The 19,080-nt window shown below is 47.3% G+C and overlaps 3 protein-coding genes across 3 annotated transcripts; all 3 read left to right on the forward strand.

Moving 5' to 3' along the window:
- Window positions 1-7,360: 7,360 nt before the first annotated feature.
- Window positions 7,361-9,679, forward strand: AO090026000187 (uncharacterized protein; the record flags this gene model as incomplete). The annotated part of the gene is made up of 5 exons (XM_023236179.1): window positions 7,361-7,449; window positions 7,987-8,069; window positions 8,587-8,969; window positions 9,033-9,535; window positions 9,592-9,679. The coding sequence occupies 5 exons, from the start codon at window positions 7,361-7,363 to the stop codon at window positions 9,677-9,679; spliced, it is 1,146 nt and encodes a 381-aa protein (XP_023090933.1).
- A 3,280-nt stretch (window positions 9,680-12,959) lies between these two features.
- On the forward strand, window positions 12,960-15,963 carry AO090026000185 (SH3 domain protein; the record flags this gene model as incomplete). Its single annotated transcript, XM_001821622.3, has 2 exons — window positions 12,960-13,025; window positions 13,231-15,963. 2 exons carry the CDS (start codon window positions 12,960-12,962, stop codon window positions 15,961-15,963), a joined length of 2,799 nt encoding a protein of 932 aa, XP_001821674.1.
- A 466-nt stretch (window positions 15,964-16,429) lies between these two features.
- On the forward strand, window positions 16,430-17,876 carry AO090026000184 (annexin; the record flags this gene model as incomplete). The annotated part of the gene is made up of 2 exons (XM_001821621.3): window positions 16,430-16,463; window positions 16,543-17,876. The coding sequence occupies 2 exons, from the start codon at window positions 16,430-16,432 to the stop codon at window positions 17,874-17,876; spliced, it is 1,368 nt and encodes a 455-aa protein (XP_001821673.1).
- Between the last annotated feature and the right edge of the window lie 1,204 nt (window positions 17,877-19,080).

Consider the following 19,080-nt stretch of genomic DNA (forward strand, 5'->3'; position numbering starts at 1 on the left):
CCGGCCGGATTTGTGCGATCAAACACAGAAAGTGATCTAATAGAGTAACAGGGAAACTCTGGCTTCTCTTAAGGTTGTGGATATTAAGAGACGAGGATCTTATACAAGCTGGCCCCGTCAATACGATCTTTTGAATGAGTTAGTACAGTGTGTTGTAGTGGACAGCGATGCTGAAGCGTGAGGTTGAAGCTGAGCACAAGGGTGGCGACAGATTTACATATAGTCAAGTTGTACAGGGACAGTGAATTCGGACCAGAGTAGAACTGTGGTGTTCAAGGAAGGTCTGTACACGGCCCGGAGGAAAATTGTGAAAGAAATGGTGAATAAGAAACCACAAGAAGGAGCGTTGGACATCAGTTCCGTACTCGGGAAATGGAGGCAAAGGCGAGCGTATCATAACACCCTATCCCTCCCTGCGGTGATACAAAAGGATTTGCAAAGAACGGGATTCGAGAAAATCACCGACGTAACAATCGTTGTGGCATGACAAGGGGAATGGTGCCATAGAAGGAGATCGCATCACGATTCGATGAACAGATGTGCACATACCTTGAAAGCTCGACATCTAGTGAGATGAAACAAAGAAAAAAAACACGAAAACGCAAGATAATTCGAGCGAAGCAATCGCGTTTCAAGTTGCAAGAAAAGGGGAAGGAAAAACAAGAATGAGATGGGGGAATTAGTAAGACCCAAGCCCGATGTTGAAAGAGAAAGATGGGATGATCAATAATGGAGGGAGAAAGGAAATATATGGGAGATGTGGAGATGATGATGAGAGGAGAATGGGGACCGGAGACGGAGCCGCAGTACACAATATATCAAGGCAATGAGATGATCGTTGATAAGAAACCTAATAACCGGAGAATTTTGGATTTTTTGACTGTTACTGTTCCTAATAGTCAAGAGGGGCGAAAAACGAAATTAAGTTGAGACAGATGAGGATTTTTTCCTTTTTTCTTTTTTTCTTTTCTTTCCTTCGAATTAATCTTCCATGGCGATTTCTTTTCTTCTATCTTTAGTGGTTTTTTGAAATTTTTCAATTTTTTTTATCAACCCCTTGATGGCAAAAAGGATATTCAATCGGTTACTCAAGCAATCCACTTTTAGTGCTCTTTTTTTCTTTCTTTTTTTAATTTTTAATTCTTAGTGTTATTTTTACTTTTCCACCGTGACCGTTACTATACAAGGTGATAAGTTCGTAGCCTAAGGCTAAAGGTTTGCCGCCGTACCCGGAAACCGGCCAAAACCAATAGATAACGACAGGATGAGGAGGTGGTATTAGCGGTAATACACCAACTTAAAATAGGCGATCGAACGGTCTGGGACAGTGGGACGATCCCCCAACAGACCAGTCAGTGCGTTCCGACCCAGTGGGTCGAAGGGAAGAGCTCCAGGTTAATGGAGTTAATGGAGGGTACCGGACGCTCAGGTTATAGTTCCAGATTCTCACGACATTTGATTTGCCCCCACGATCTCCCATCGGCCAGACCGCCGTCTAATATTCCTTTAGTCACAGTTTCATGGTGGCTTGCACTGTGGCAAATCTTAAGGGATCTAATCGGAAGTATATCTACTTCATATGTTTTATGATAATTATACACCCACCCACTGAATGATTTGAGCTTTCTTTTACCCGTCATCCCCGATATCGCATTGTCTTGCCCATGGTGGCATTTCGCAAAACCCTTGCGATCGGATGCCGTATGTGCTGATGATGCATGTCGGTCTATCTGTCAGTATGTGCATGTGGTTGTCAGTAGGAGGGCAGGTGATCTTCAAGGCTGCATCTCCGGAATGAACAGGACCTTCTCAATGGTGGGGAGTGGATGTCTGTATGCATCTCCATCATGCAGGTATATTTACATACGATGAGCAGTACTTAGCACCCTGACAAGATCCATCGGTCTGCATGTCTCCGAGGAGGTCGGACGTCCACTAGCGTCACTGCCCAGGAATGTCCTAAATCAAGGAATACGTGTCTCCCTGCAGGACTAGTTTGTAAATGATGTCGCGATACACATCCAACTCACCTGGTTGAATTCTTAATCTTCTTCGACAGTACATCATAATGGGATGTGGTTTACTCTCCTTCCCTGATCTTGGGATACCCCTAACTTGAGGTGGCTTATCTAATACATGTTCCATTGATAAGTGGATAGGTAAGAAGGGTTACCTGGGAAATGCTGTCTTGCCGTTTGCGACGGTGGCGGGTCAATTTCTGGTTGGGACCAAAGTATTTAGCAGTATATGGGGCCTGACGTGCGATACATTTTATCCTCAATTTTAGTCACCGCACCCTAAAGTAAGTCAATGTCCTATCAGTTCTCCACACCCCCCTCTTTAGCCTGCATTCTCCAGAAGTCAATTTAGCGCCGGTATCGTTATCAGGAGCGACCAATCAAACCCACGCATGCTCACTCGCGATGGCCCTCAACGGTCTAGATAGAGTCGATGGTCTGAGGCTAGGAGAATACTGTTACTTTACTTATATTAGGACTGTGATTGCGCCCCTTGCTTTGACACATAGTCAGTAGTGTATAGAGACATGTCCCCTATGAATGTTATGCAGATGCAGTCTCGAATCTCCTGACGTACAGCATGCAAACCAATTATCGTGCGCTCTGGTATTGGTAAGACTGAACTCCTTCTTCCCCTTTGCGACACTCGGTGTGTGACTTTTGGTTCAAGTGTCACCATCAATTACACCTCAATCCGACGGGAAGGGCTGAATCAGTCCTCCTGGAGTTGACACCCACTCAATTAAGGTACATAACGTAGTCGACTAAATTCATATCCATTCTCGAACCTTGATTCTCTTGACAAAATCCACTAAGAGACTAGCGTCGTCCTCCCAACAAGTTATTTCCTTGGAACGTGCAATCATGACATCAGATGTTCTTTCCCAAGGATTTGATTCCGAGCTCAGTCCTCTCCCTTTGTATTTGTTTTTCGTCTGGCCTTTTTTTTTTTTTTTTTTCCTTGACTTTTTCCCTTCCTTCACTCGCGTTTGACTGACATCCGTGCATGCAGTGTACACAAGAAAATTTTTCTTCCTTGAACGAGCCACCGGCCCCACGCGGTCCGGTCTTGGCACAACTCCCGGATAGGCATTTAACTGGTCGGAAGGGTCCCTAATTGCCGTTCACGGCATACTCCGAGTATACTGTAGACGGGAGCTGTTGACACACAATTGGGTGATTTACCTTCTGTCGTACAGCATATATATTTTCCATTGATGCTGATAGGAAGTTAAGTCGTCTACTCATGCAAGCAGTACACACATAGTGGCGAGTTGTAAGAGTACTCTGGATGGAGGGGGGCATACAACCAACATTTTGGGTATACCTAGGAAGAAATTTGTTCGCCAATTTCTTTGTCTAAGAATTTTATATCCACTGCCTTATCATTGGGTCTGTGTAACGTTGGATTGCATGCATCCTTTCGGTACCCACTATAGTATTCCACCATCTAGACCTCTGCCCCGGTCCATTGGCATCCCAAGGTACCTACTATCAACACTGGTATATGAAGTATAGCTTTGCTACCCCTGGGCCTACAAGGGTCACGACCTAAAATCTCATCCTAAGCTCATTATGTGCCGTCTGTGCACATAAATTGTAATTTATTCTCTTTCTATCTGCAGAGTAACTGATGTTTTACAGTAATAATTGAATCCTATAGCCCAGGTTTCACAGCAGTGCTTCTCACCAACCTTTGCGAAAGTGGTCGAATTTTAATCTTCACTGGCGTCGCGGATATCTCGAGTAATTAATATATACTCAAACCCTATCAATAATAGTTTTATAGGTGTAGGAAAGGTATCTTAGTAAGGTTAGGTAACGTTGCTCTCCGACTTGGCAGCGGATTGGCCCTTGAGATTCTGGTTTCCTTCCGAACCTCCGATACCGATCGTCTGCGCAATTAACAGTGACATTATTGCAGATGAGAGAGAAGGTCCACGAGAGTGTGACCACGATGGAATTTAGTCGCTTATCTAAACCATGAAAGATCTTCACGGATTGACCGTCTATCGCGCAAATTGCGGAAATTCAAACAAGTTTGATGTCAACAATCTCCCTTCCCCTGACTGGACTCACTACCAGCCAAAGAAAAATTACATAAATAAATAATATTATTATTAACAACTTTACTCTATCTCATCGCAGAATTTTAGTTTCTAATGCACTTCTTGTTTGGAAACCAGACTCCATGAACCCGAGTAAGTCTAAACATCCACTTTCGATCAATACCCAAGACTATGATTGACACCCCTGTCGTTCAAAACGCTACTGACCGGCCCCATTTCTAGTCTACTTTGACTTCTAACGAGTACCTACGGCGCACGATTCGTTAGTTCATACGCCGTCTGCATACGGTCCGTCACCGGAGACTTGGGGCCCGAGCGGGTAATCGGCGACGATTATTCAAAATTTCGAACGCTCGCCCTTTGATCGACAGATACGGCTGTGTTCGAGACCCGTCTTTCCGGAAGCCTGTCTCCCGTATTGCCCAAAAAATTATATGGCTGTTAGAGTTTTCTTGTCTGTTGCCATCACTAACTGCCAGGAATACCTGAGCGCGGCGGTGAGATTTTTTCCGTGATGCGCACGTCCTTCCTGGAGAGTTTCAAACCGACTCCTGTTTATTCAACTTGACAGCCTTAGGATCATTTCTCAAGCACGCGATCGCATCCTTTGTTACTAAGTCCTTAGCGGTAAGCACTTTGCGGATGGGTCGATGTATGTAGAGTCAATTCCCCGCGCATTGAGCGGAGGGGTTTCTAATACTGTCGGGACAGCGATAGGTCCCGAACTTGAGGTGGAGCGCTCTCCCATACTTGCGTCAAAATGCCCCGTGGGGATTGTTGATAAGGGATTTACTGCGGAGAATGTGCTGACAAAACTCCTTAACACATAGCTCGATATCAGATTGACTTCTCTCAACCATGAAGCATTTACAAAGTGGGCTTGAAGAATAACCTTCCGATCGTTGCTCCCGACAACTGCTGGACAAGGGACAAGCGATGGCCTCGGTGTGGCATTGATCTATTGTGACAGCAATATCATGAGATTGAACCCAGAACGCTCTATACAGTTCGCAAGCGATGGTCTCGATCGGCCTTGACCTGGTCATGAGGGTTGCGACTACACATGCGGAGACGCATTGCCTTTGAGGGGAACGCTATCTGTTTATCAACGTCCTTAGCCTCTAACCTTGCTAAAATAAAAGGTTTTCAATAGGGAAACTCATTGAATGTTCACAATGTCTGTCATCGAACAGGGAGCCCAGTTGCCATGAGGGGGAAATAGCGCATATCATCACCGGTAGAGCCCGTGTTGTTGAAAAGTGTATCTAAAAGTAAACGAAGAGTTGAATCCACTAATGTATATCTTAGGGCTCAGACGTCCGTGCAAGCTCACCAGCCAACCAACCATCGGCCAAGGTACCCCGAGCTGGCGTAACGGCCCCATTTAGTGAAGTTAAAGCTTGCTCCAAAGTGCGGCCCCAAGTACACTAAAATCTACTACGAGTACCTATGTCTACGCATAGACAGCGCTAGGGTCTCAGATAGGCGCCAATGCCTTAGCATCCCGAGTTTACACAGTAGGCATTCTACGGCTATCCGTGTCGGTTTATGAACCCGTAGCTCGCTTTCGCCTATTGAAACAACAACACCGGCCATCTGCTTCCGAAGGTCGCCATAGGAGCAAGCGACACAGTACATACTCAGTAAGCTGGTCTTGGTTAGCATGAAGCTATAGCGGCGGGCCCCACCAGGAATTACCTCGTAATTGTTACTATGCATCTTAAATTTCTGATAATGTAACCCTAAATAATTAACCAGCCACATCGAACAAATCAATGCATGGCAAGACCTTTCTCCTAATAATTCTCACCACATATTCACTTAACAACAAACAAACACCGCCCAGACCTCAACTGCTCACATGAACCCTTATCTTCAGGCCATCTCCTCACTCCCCGCCCGATAGACAGCGAGGCCCCCGATTCCTATTAGCCCGGATCCCCAAAGGCCGTGCCTGCCACTGGACCGGGGGTGTCGCTCGCACGGACGTTATTTGACTCGGGGTTAAAAGTAGCTACGGTGAGCAAGGTAGGTAGGTATGTACGTGGGCAGAACACCTGATGAGACAACAGGGATCCGAGCGTTGAAATCCCCTCTCCATCTTATCCCCCTAGTTTATGTTTCCCCTCCTTTCAATGTATGCGATTCAATATCGACATTATCTCCGATATTTTGCACTTCTATACCTCAGTAGGTCAAAGTTCCTCCTGGTAAGCACCAAATACATCCGAGTCACCTCCAATTCCAAATCCCCTCACCAGCCTGGCTCCCTGAAACTACTAGTGTGACAAACACAGCCACGCGGGGTAACATCCTCCATGCTCACGTTCATCGCCATTATCATCATTATTATCATCACTGTAGCCTACAGCACATCCCAAAACTGAGTAAGCTCAAGTCGAGACTGCCAACTCATCAGTCCAAGTCCCCGCCTCGGGAAGCTTTGTCCTTGCCCCCAGGTCTGTACCCCATACCCCGTACCCGTGGTTTACCGATTAGTACGAAACTCCATTTTTTGCTTTATGCTCTGCAGCAGCTGGGTGGAGAAGGGTTATTTAAGGAAATCTCTGTGATAGGTTGGCTGACTTGCGGGGTAGATAAACTGATGTAGAGGAGTTACAGATGTAAGTTTTGGCAGAGTTTGATTTATGTGTCTGTCTATGGTTTGATGCTGTGGAGTGGCTGTGATAGGAGAGAATTGGTTGTTCTGGACTTCTTGGGTAGACACTTTTCTATGGTGTGCTCTGGGGAATACGAGGTATCTTTGTGTGGATAGTCTCAAACCTTGGAACATAGTTTTCTCGCGCTTGATGAATCAACGGTCCATTCCTTTTAGCTTTCTCTTAAGATTTACTTTTTACGCAGGATTGGCTTTACTTGTAACAACTTGAAGCTCTACCAAACCATAACGGTTATCCTCCTTGTCGGATCCGAGATAACGCTACCGAAATGGATAGTTGCGATTGTCTCGAGAAGGGGAGAATGTTGGCAAGGTCGCGCTATCTGGATGCTCAATAATGGGTATCCATTCTATTTTTTTCGAGCCATATACATGCTCGACATGGACAATTCTGGTACGTATTCGCATAGTCCATCGCTCCTGTGCTTTTCAGAATCCAAGAATAACAAGCATGTACTGAATAGGTTTGTTGGCCTCCGATCGAGCTTCGCCTATAGTCCCCTTTAAAACACTTCGAGCTCGAGCCCTACAATGAACCCTTGCACCGAGAGACTGCGAGATGCTACGTTGTCCAATTCGTTTCAGAAACGACCATGCCTACATTTGCATCAACAGCTCCCAAGGACTCTTTCATCAATGTTCTCAATTTGAGGTCATCATTGTCAATATGGAAGAATTTCTGGTACCCTTTTCTTGCAGCGGAAAGCATCAGACGGTTGATAATGTCCTGGGTGCTGGCATCGGCTCCACTATTGATTGAGTTCTGTGCCATCGGATTCCTTTTGTTCCAGATACAGAAGAGTGATTGATCATTTTTACAAGACCTGCCGAGACAGCCATCCCAAATATCCATCGCCTGTTTTTTGTGTGCAATTAGAGGTTTCCAACTGTGAGTTAGGCTCATAGCTTGCCAACACAAATTCCGCGAACTGACACTACGCAGTGTCTAGCAGTGATTATTCCTGTCGAAGCACGTACGAAGGCGGCCAATTATCCGGAAAAGCGAGATTCCCCATCTCTTTCCATGCCGATAAGTTATGAACTACGCCCAATCTTGTCAGTGACAATGCGGACTGGCGCTCTGCCGTTAGAAGCCATAAATAGGGGAAGTTACTCTAACTCTAGGAGTCTAGGTGATATCCTCTAGAATAGCTGTTCATTGTTTCACCGTTGGAAATTGGTGTACGGTCTGTTTCTAAACCAACCAATCGAGTTGTAGTCAACCCAGTGAAAATATTCCCAACGAACTGAGTCGCGTCTCAGTTAAAATATGTCGCACTGTGTTCACTTCTGAAGTGGTAGGTATGTTCCAACCTCCCTCATTTGTATTTTGCTGCCTGGTAGCTTTTAGTTTGCTCACCTGCAAGTTCCAGACTGTTGCAGAAACATTACTGTTGCTGGAGGTTTTACCACTTTCTGTGCATTATATCCCCCTTGCCTTCTGCAAGTTTTCTTTTGTAGGTCTCGGTGAATAACCTTCGTTCCCTCAAAATCATGTCTTCACCCCTTGCGAGATCAGGACTGTTGAGGACCCGCCCAAATGGTGTCTCGCGGCCGTTATCGCCGATTAACGTTGCTCTCGGCAGTTCTAATATTTTCTCTCGGCCTCATTGCCTTTTCCAGTCGCCATCGCCATGTGCCGGCCGTGTCCTCATTGAAACAGCAATACCCTTTGCTTTGGAAACACGTGCATACTTTCAATGGACATGGTGGAGGTAAGCGATACACTACACATCCCGCACATTGGGTTTAGTCCCACAATTGGATGGTTATTTCTGATGTGCTCTTTGCTAACGATCACTAAATCGATATATTATAGTGTGGTATATGCCGCCAAGTTGGGTGCAGCGAAACCCCCAACCCCGAACTATTATCGAAGCCGCACAGTTGGCAATCCAAGTGACTGACATTGGCGAAGTACGCCATTTTATGCCACATTCCCAAATCCCTTTGATCGTCCATCAGACATGGAGTCATCGGCAAATAGATACTTGGCCAGATGACTTGCGGCAAAGTGTCGAGAAATGGCTGCAGTTCGTGGTCGAGGATGAAATGGCATATTTCCTCTGGGAAGACGAGGGCATGGTGGAGTTTATCGATCACTTTGAGCCTCAGGCCCATGATTATTATTCATCGCTGCCATTAATGGTTGAGAAAACAGACTACTTTCGTATCACAGTCGCTACATGTGTTGGCGGGATCGTAAGTCCTACCATAACTGTACTGAATCGATCCCCCTCCGAGTCAAAGCTAACCAGCCTTTAGTATGGAGATCTCGATACTGTGCCACTCAAGCCGCCTGCCCAGTGGATCACTTCACAGGATGTTCGGCCATGGACGGATCTGGAGACTAGGTCCGTCTATAATTCTATGAAGCCTGTCAGGGCACTTTTCGGCATCGAAGCTGATTGTCTGCCCACTGACCACACATGCTGGCGTATGGGATATCCATATTCAATCCAACTAACTCAGTGGTCGTTCGCCTCGGCACGAGACCATCCTCTCCTACACCAATATATCGAGAACCTGGCTCACCAATTACAGAAAATTGCAAATCACCACGGCGGATTACAAACATCAGCCGCTCGTACTGAGTTACAGGCCCTTGATCCTCTGACTTTGACGGGTCCGGAGGCAGTCACTCGCGCTGCTCAGGAATGGCTCAATACCTCAGCTGGGCTGAGATGGAATGCGTTGACTGGTTTACATGATGGAGGGAAGGCTAAATTAGTCGACGATGTGTTGATCCTCCCTATTACTAGCTTTAGGTGAGTTTCTATTGGAGCAAGTATCAACGAGAGTTCGATTAACAAGATATTTACAGTCCTGGGAGAGGAAAATACGGTAACATGGGCTCTAAGCCCATCACAGATCCAACAGCCCTAGTGCACCATCACGGCCAAGGGTCATGAAGAAATTCAACCTTGTCGCCGAAGTTGGTAAAATGTGTCGCACATTGTTTGGACTTTGTGAGAGTTGGTCGAAGATGCAAAGCACAACGTGAGACTGGGCTCCCTCTTTTCTTTGTTCTCCTTCTATTTCCATGTCAGGGGGTTCTGACCCATGCGCCCAACCTGATCAGTTTCATAATATTGAGTATTCCGTTACGTGGTCATATAATCTATGTAGTTCTAAGGGATATGCAGGGCCCAGAGAGTCCACTCTATATCTACAAGATACTAACTAATATAATACTTATACTAAGATTATATATCCACGCCCTAGAGTTAGGATTCTGCGATCTTCCCCTCACCAACCTAATACGGTGTAGGAAAAGTATAGGGCTTTTAAATGCGTCTAGCTCTTTAGAGATGTAAACTGTCCAACAGTACTGACCTGCTTCGACTCTTTCTCCTCTCGAGTCTATATATACTTAGCCCTTGTCCAAGTGAACCTCGAAATATATATATATCTTAAAATAAGTCCCATCTCCCGATCACGTATATTACCCTATAACTAGCATATATCCTTAAAACAGAAACTATATAAAGACGGTACAAAAAGAAAGTCACCTTTCCACATCAGCAATACGTTGTATAAGAATCATGTCTTACCCAAGCCACATATCTGTGTAGTTATGATTGGATAATCTGTCCTTAGACTCTTGGCCCCCACCGCTGGCCGCCTTAAAGGATAAGCATCACAGACACCATCCAAATCACCAAACAAAGCCACACACAGATATCAAACATCCAAGAAGAACTTAGAAACTACCATTTGGCCCCAGCCACCAGAATACCTCCAATCCCAACCGCAAATCTCACCCCATGAGGTAAAATACCCAAACCCCCTCCCGATCTCAAGAGCCAAACCCACACTAAGACGACCTCAGATAGACCCAAAATCTAGATCAGGTACATCAGACGTGGCCGCATTAAGGCCACGCAAAATGCTAAACTGGCTGAAGACACTATTCCTGAAAAAGGAAGAATCGACCGCTCACTCGGGAAGAGCCAAAAGGGCAAGCAAACGTGCTCGTAAGGCGCGGACGAAACGACGGCGTGAGCTAGAAGAGGAACTTAGACGGAGGAGGATGGGAGATGGGAAGGTTTCTTTCTTTATGGGTTCTGTGATACCTGTTGTGTGGGGGAATCCGGGGCAAAGTGTTGAGAGGCAGCATGATCGGAATACCGTTGTGAGGTAGGATTGGGGATTGGGTTGGGCTATGGAGATGGCTGTAAATAAATTCTTGTGGTATGGCAGAAGGGAATTCTATTTTATTGATAAGAAGCATGAGATTTAGACAGCAGGATGTATGTTACTGAGAGCCGTAGGATAGTGGCCCCGGGGCGATTTAGTTTATACATGATTAATTATCTGCACAATTAACTATATATTGATCTCTTCGTTCGAATCTTTGGGAAATTCTGTGATAAGTAGCTCAGTCGTACGGTACACGGCCTGGGTCGTGACTCTGCTAATGACAGTCTTCTCACAATGCCCACTGCCACAATGCCGCCTCCAAGTGCCCAGGGAAAGGAGAGTAATGTCCTCTCACCAGTCTTTGGACCAGATACTTGATCATATATTGCTTATATCTATTTCCCATCTGGGTCAGTCCCGAAAGTTCCAATTGACCATCCATCAGTCGCGCTCGACACTCCCAAGGTGGGTTTCTTAGCCGGGCCATAACAGTTTCAGATACCCGATCCCAGTTATGGTGCCGAGTACTCAGAGTTTGCGATAATTGTGAACGAAGCAATAATTTAAGGTCATCACTATTTCCGGCGGTAATAAATTCTCGATAGACAAATGACCCAATCTGCATGTCGTGCTCTATTCATTCCTAAGCCCTTGAATAGTAAATATATTTGAAAAGTGACATTTTAACATCAGCCAGTTCTTCGGTATTGACTTCATGTAATGTGCAGGGCCCGGCCGGACGGGTTGGGTACGAGTTTCAATCTAATTCTTCAGAACTTTCATTATGCTCGTAGCCCATGGGCCTACAGTGCTGTGCGTTACTCGTTGTTAGCTGACTTTAATACGGTCGACATCGAAAGAGAGGACTTAGAGCTTAAACTAACCAAGAGTGGCATTGTGCTGTTGGCGAAGATAGCTCCTTCTGGCACCTTGGGCAATTCATATCCTCAAGGTTAGCAACACGCATAACCATTGTCGGCAGACCTCCAGGTTGGACTGTGTAGAGCCACTCCTATGATGTGATGACTTCACCCCCAAATCTTCCACTGGCGATGAAGTAGTCTTTTCGAACCACTTGATGCCAGCCAGGCCGCCCTCCCTTGATTAGACTGCTCGAAGTCACCGCAGGCTTGTTTCTCGTAGATCTTCTGAAGGTAAAAGTGTGTCATTATGCAATTTTCGGCAAGACACCAGTCATTGCATCCTATCTGAAAACGACCTGATTTCTTTTATCGGGCATGCTAGGTTGTCGCTAAGACTATCAGAAAAGAAAGAGTTGGCAAAGTCACCATGCCTTCGATTTTTCGCGAGGCTGTGAGAAACACGTGGGCCAGTCATGAGATTTGACGCCTCAATCGGAGACTGGGAACGTCAATCATTACATAAGATTTGACGACTCTCGAGAAATTTTGAAAATATATTGTGGGACGATGGTATCTCTTCCGAGCATATCATCGAAGTATAAGTCTAAAGGTCCCTAGGTCAAGTGGATATGGGCAGTAAGGAATGTGAGATATTGGCAATAAGACCCAGCAACCCACTGTGGGGCCTCGGTAATAGTAGTAGTAGTTCTCGGGCTTTTCGAGACCACAGGGCGCATGTAGCTTTCTAGCAGCTTTTAACGTTCACATTCCACTGGTGATTCTACACTCAAGAGTGGCCTCAGCGTAGATACCAGAAACAGATCATTGCCAGGACATAGAATTCCAACAACACGCCGAAAGGCGGGTGGGTCTGCTTACCAAGAGAAGGTTAGTCTATGCATGTTTGAGCATGTCATTATTCTAGAATCGATTGTATTGTATACTCACCTGACGATAGCTCTACATGAAGGAAAGAACCGCACAAGATAACAATAACCTGTTGTTACTATTCTCAATGGTCTTCAGAACCTGAAGCTAAGTGGAGCCACTAGTGTCCGTTTTTAACTCGAGCCGAAAAGGCCGATCCCGTGGGACAACCAGCCTTAAGACTAACCCAACCAACCCTCCGGCTGTTTACTCCGTCCCTCATACACCTCGCTTCTGTCGACGTTGACTTCATCTCCCCATGTCAACTGAATCACCTACCGGGGGTCCTGGTTTAGGGGACCTTGAAAAGGAACTGGTCTGTTCAGTATGTGTGTTCTAGCTATTTCTCTTTTCCTCCCTTTCTGTGGCTTGATTTTCGATTAGGCTGAAAAAACGTGGGGAGTCCCAGTCATCGCTCGCCCGCTGTCATCAACTCCTCTCTGTGCAGATCAGATATTCTGGGATTATGATGACCTTAATAATGAGGAGATAATTGCTGCATACTGTTACTGACCTCTCATTCTACTTAGATCTGCACAGAACTGCTCTACCAACCCCTCACCCTCCTCGACTGTCTGCATACTTTCTGTGGCTCTTGCCTGAAAGAATGGTTCTCCGTCCAAGCTTCGCGCCACCGGTCATCCTCTTCCGCCCGATTCACTTGCCCATCATGTCGCGCCGTCGTTCGCGAAACAAGACCGAATGCCACAGTCACTACGTTGTTGGACATGGTGCTCACCGCGAATCCCGACCGTGCCAGGCCCGAGGCTGAGAAGGAGGAAATCGCGCAAAGATATAAACCTGGCCAACCTGTCTTCCCGACTGCCGCTTCACCGGGGAACAGCACATCTGAGTCAGATGACGAGGATCGAAGGTTAATGGAAGAGGCTCGTGAACTGAGTCTGCGTGAGAGTGGACCGCGAACAAGGGAGCATCGGTCGGCACGATCAACAAGGGCTCGTCGAGGTGAGAGTGCTGATGGAGACAGGCGAAGAGAAGATGGTCGATCCCGGCAACAACGAGAAGAGGAACGCGCTGCGCGACGTCACGCTCGGAGCGCATTACCTGATACTTCAGATCGTACGAGACAAATAGAACACCAGTCGAGTCTTCGATCGTTGCTAAGCTTGTCGGATACCGAAACCATGCAAGAAGAGATCTTACGTCAAATTCTGGAAGAAGGGTTATTGGACGATATTGATATGGACAATCTTGGACCTGCGCAGGAAGAGGAGCTCAGTGAACGCATTGCCGATGCTTACAGACGGAGGCATAGACTGCGTTCCCGATCACAGCAGAGAAACGGTGCACAGGAAGAGGCGCACGCATCAAATCGCCCTCGGTCACGCTCGCAATCAGTGCAGAGATCTCAGCCCGCTTCTGGTTCTCGAGATTCACCAGCGCACCCTCCGGTATCAAGGCCATACTTACTCGAACCGCTCGTCCCGCGCTCTAGTGTCTCTGGCCATCAGCGACGCTTATCCGACCAAGGTAGCCGTCAGAGAGTATCACCTATACCTGTTAGCTCCGCTTCATCGTCAGAAGTCAATCTGAGGCCTGCAGCAAGGTCTTCTAGCGACATGATTGCCGACCGTCCTCGAGGCTCGCAGGCTGCTCGGGTCAGGGCGGCCGATTCAGCTCCACGGACACGTCGAGCGACAGCTTCCGAGCAATCTATTCCTAATATATGGGTGGCTAGTAGTAATGATAGGGAACTACGGCGACAAAGACCGGCCAGACAGTCTGTCGACTCTCCCACATCAATTTCTTCATTGGTGCGCAGCCCTCGAACTGCTTCTTTTGCATTACGCTCTGAACAGAACCTTGCAAACTCACCTACGGCTACTTCTCTCGCGCCTGAGATCAACAGTCCTGCCAGGGCAGAAGGACGCTCCAGGCCCTCATCCTCCAGATCTAACGGTCCTCAAGCGACAACCTATTATATTGAACCGTCTATCTCGTGCGATAGATGCGGAAGGTCAAGTATCCAGTATGAACTTCACAAGAAATGCCGGTTATGTAAGGATGGTGACTACCATATTTGCCTGCGGTGCTACCGGCTTGGACGCGGCTGTCTAGACTGGCCTGGATTTGGTGTATCAGCAAAGGCAAATCTCGACAGAATTCATGCTTCTTCCAATGGTCTTGCCATGCCTTCGCAAGAGTCACAACATATCCTACTTTCTCTAAAGTACAACCGGCCGTCCGACACCGCCCGTCGGGCCACACGGGATGGAAGAGAGGTTACCAACGAAAACCCCGCCCGACGATTACAAGCCGGGCTTTTCTGCGACATATGTCAGTCGTCAGCAGATACGTGCTTCTGGAAATGCAACCAGTGCAACGAAGGCGACTGGGGCTTCTGCAACAAATGTGTCAATAAAGGAAAATGCTGTACGCATGCCCTTCTACCGATATGCCGTGTTACGCCAGATAGCCCCTCGACTCCCGCGACACCAGCCGCCCCAGGAGATGTAGCCAACGGATCAGCTGCTCCTCTTGCCGGAGCTGAGACACTGAAAGTACTGTCCTTCTCCACAAATTGCGACATTTGCGCCAACCCAATTCCAGCATCCACTCTGCGTTTCCATTGTCTCCAGTGCAACGAGGGTGATTATGATACTTGTGCAAACTGCTACCTTAAGCTGGTGGCAACGGCAAAAATCCGTAAAGAGAACGGGCATAACGGCTGGCGGCGCTGCTTGAAAGGTCATCGGATGGTGGTAGTTGGATTTGAAGATCATGAAGAGGGCCAGAAACGGGTCATTGTCCGTGATCTAGTGGGCGGTCGTGCGCTGAAAGACGAACACCTTCAGCCTTCCTCCCCTCCAGCCTCTCCATCTGTACCACGAACATTTGTGGCAGGCTCTGGTATTGTTCCATCCCCTGAACTCGGAACTGGCGACTGGAGCTGGAAAGAGGGAGCAGAGCGGCGCAAAAAAGCATCTCGCATCCGAGCCCCATGGTCCAGTACCCTCGGTGACCGTACCAACTCATACTCTGAACCTTCCACGCCTACCACTCCCACACCGAACGCGTCAACTTCACCTCGCTTTCCACCCGATGGTGGTATTGGTCTTGTTGTTCACGCGCTGTGGCCGTGGTATCCTGAGAATGGTGTCAAAGACGAGCTGATGTTTCCACGTGGCGCGGAAATTACTGAGGCGGAAAATATCAATGATGATTGGTATTGGGGGTGTTATGCTGGATCTACTGGGCTGTTCCCGGGAACACATGTCTTTGTTGTTGGAGAGATCGCCTAATCCCTTTTTACAGCGTTTAACTACCTTTATGGAAAGCCATGACGACTTACGATTGATGTATAAATAGATGATGACGTTGAGATGATCTGATGGACGGGATGTACGTACTGCATTATTGTACGGAATATTAGTGGTGGGTTCGTATTTGATTGCTGCTTGGATCATGATATTATCAAATCATAAAACTGTCTAGGAATTAAGGTAGTGGTAGATGCATGTAGGCAGATGCAGATGCACAGCCAGTCGACCTTCTAGAAATTCGCTGCAAATCGGAATGTGCCTTGTCTCCGCCCCAGCCCCACCAGCCCAGCCTTACTGCGCCACACTCGTGCCTGCCTTCTGAAGTATGGATGACGAACAGGTGGAAGGGTCCGCTTGGCGTCATTGCCGTATATAATCTCCCGTACTCTCCCCTCTGGAATGCAGACAACCCCACTCCAAAATTTGAAGCTTGTAACTCTTGATCATGTCGTATAATCCGCCTTATCCCCCACAAAGTCGTACGTATTCTTGTCGCACCAAACTATTCTCCTGGAGACATTCTTGATTGGCTGACCGTCCTTCTTTTCGTCTAAACAGAACCCCCGTATTCTACCCACGGCGCCCCTCAGGGGTTTCCGCAACCTCCGTATCCCCAGCAGCCGGGCTACGGCGGCCCCCCTCCAGGTCAATATAATCGGCCGCCTCCTGCACATCCGGGCCAGTATGATCGACCTCCGGTAGCACCCCCAGGCCAGCCAGGCTATCCTCCGCACGGACACCCCCCTCCAGGCCCTGGATACCACTCGTCGCCTCCATCTCACTCTCCCTATGGAGCGCCCCCACAACAATTTCCTCCCCATGGCGGTGCCGGATATCCGCCAGGTCCTCAACCGGGGCCATATGGCGGTGGCCCAGTAGGAGGCTACCCATTGCAACATCCACAACAGCCATTCCACAGCGCTCCACCAGCCCAGCCATCCCCGGGCTACAACCCCGGCCAAATCGCCCCTGGTGATTTCCACCGCGAAGCCGATGGGCTCCGTAAAGCGATGAAGGGCTTTGGAACAGATGAAAAGTCACTCATCCAGATACTGTCGAAAGTTGATGCGCTCCAGATGGCCGCCATTCGCCAGACCTATGCCAACTATATCCGTCGCGATCTGTACAAGGATGTTAAATCCGAAACAAGTGGCTACTTCCGTGACGGCTTGCTTGCCGTTATTGACGGCCCGTTGATGCATGATGTGACTTCCGCGCGTGAAGCGGTTAAGGGAATAGGCACGAAGGAATGGTTGCTTAACGATGTTCTAGTGAGCCGGTCGAATGCGGATCTCAAAGCTATTAAAGCCGCATATGAACGTACATTCAGCCGTTCCCTTGAAAAAGACGTCCAAAGCGATTTGTCATTTGAAACACAAAATCTCTTCGGAATGATCCTTCGCGCAGACCGCCATGAGGAATCCTTCCCAATTGACCCTCGCACCATTGAGGAAGAAACAAAGTCCTTGCACTCTGCCACGGCTGCTCGTATGAGGAATAACGTTCAGGAAGTCTGCGGTATCTTTGCCCGATCGTCGGACAACGAGCTCCGCGCCATAAACCAGGCGTTCAGCGCCCGCTACAATGCCTCGCTAGAGAAACATATCGACAAGGAGTTTTCGGGACATATGAAAGATGCTCTGCTTCAGATGCTGCGTGGCGCATTGGATCCAGCCATGCGGGATGCCGAGTTATTGGAGGACTGCGTTAAGGGTATGGGCACTAAGGACGTCAAATTGGTGAGCCGCGTTGTTAGGATACACTGGAATAGAGCGCACAAGGACCAGGTGAAGCGTGCTTACCGTCATCGGTATGGAAAGGACCTGATCGAGCGGGTTCGCGGTGAGACAAGTGGTGATTACCAGAGGTTGATGGTCGCTCTACTGGAGTAAACCCTTTCTTTTGCTTTATGATTGTATGAATTAATGGTACGTTGGGTACGGTAAAGGTCATGGCCAGGGCTGGGTGGTTTTCTGTTTCCTTTACATGCGTCAACTTTCTATTATTGTTTAATAAGTGTAACTTTTGAGTGATACCACCAGATGCATGTTCTCAATGTTTTAGGCGGTTTGCTCGGTTATCACTATGCTACAACTAGTTTACTGATGTATTATCTTCGCATATTGCTTGAGGACTATTCATGTGCTTCTGTCCTAGGAGTTTCTGTCACAATTTTAAAGATATTAGGTGATCACTTTACAATATAGCCCAAAGGTCACTAGGTAGTATTCTGCCTTTTAGCTAATCTACCACCTTACCCACCCGAGACCTACGTCGATACTCCAACTGGAGTTTCTAATTGGCCTTCTCTAAACTTCCTTACATTAAAGCCCCATATGAACGCGCATAGCCAAGCCCTCTGTTCAGGGGAGAGTGGCCAACATCCTCGGAAACTTCAACGAGCAGCCATGATTACCGATCCAGAAACCGAATATTCTGACCCAATTTTGCAACGAAGATGAGTCAACAGCCCCTGCAAATTGGTGCCTAAGCCTACAGATCCCCTCTCCAGTCTTCTAAATTTTCATGTCAAGAAGTCAGAATATATAATTAGTTGGTAGAAGTTAATGGAGAATTAAACAACACCTTGTGCACCTGACTAGGCCTTTATGTATAACTATAGTCAACAGTAGTATAGCCAGATTCAAGCCGGTCTATTGTGAGAAGGATCCAGGACTATCCTTACATCCCATAATACAGGACTATTCTGTGCTGTGATGGCATGGCGATGCATATAGGGAACTTTACAAGTGGAGTGCATACCATATGATCTCGAGAAGCTTACCATATGTGGAAAGGTACTCGGCATCGGAGAGCATGCACTTTATAATTATAATCATAATCGGTGTTGAAATAAGATTACGCACTCATTCTTTACTGAACTAGTTTGAAATGACGGCTCCAGTTTCGGTTAGCTTCCGATAATCCCGAGTGGATCCATAGAAAATGAGTCATTATCAGATATTGTGCAGGCTACAGTAGTTGCTCTTGCCATATGTACGAAGTACACCTTTCTCTCTTTTATGTCTTTCCATCTCCTGTACATCTATATACACCTATCCCATAACTCCCATTATCTTCCAAGTGACGTTTAAA

Source organism: Aspergillus oryzae, chromosome 3 (genome assembly GCF_000184455.2).
Source record: "Aspergillus oryzae RIB40 DNA, chromosome 3".
Classification (NCBI taxonomy): domain Eukaryota; kingdom Fungi; phylum Ascomycota; class Eurotiomycetes; order Eurotiales; family Aspergillaceae; genus Aspergillus; species Aspergillus oryzae.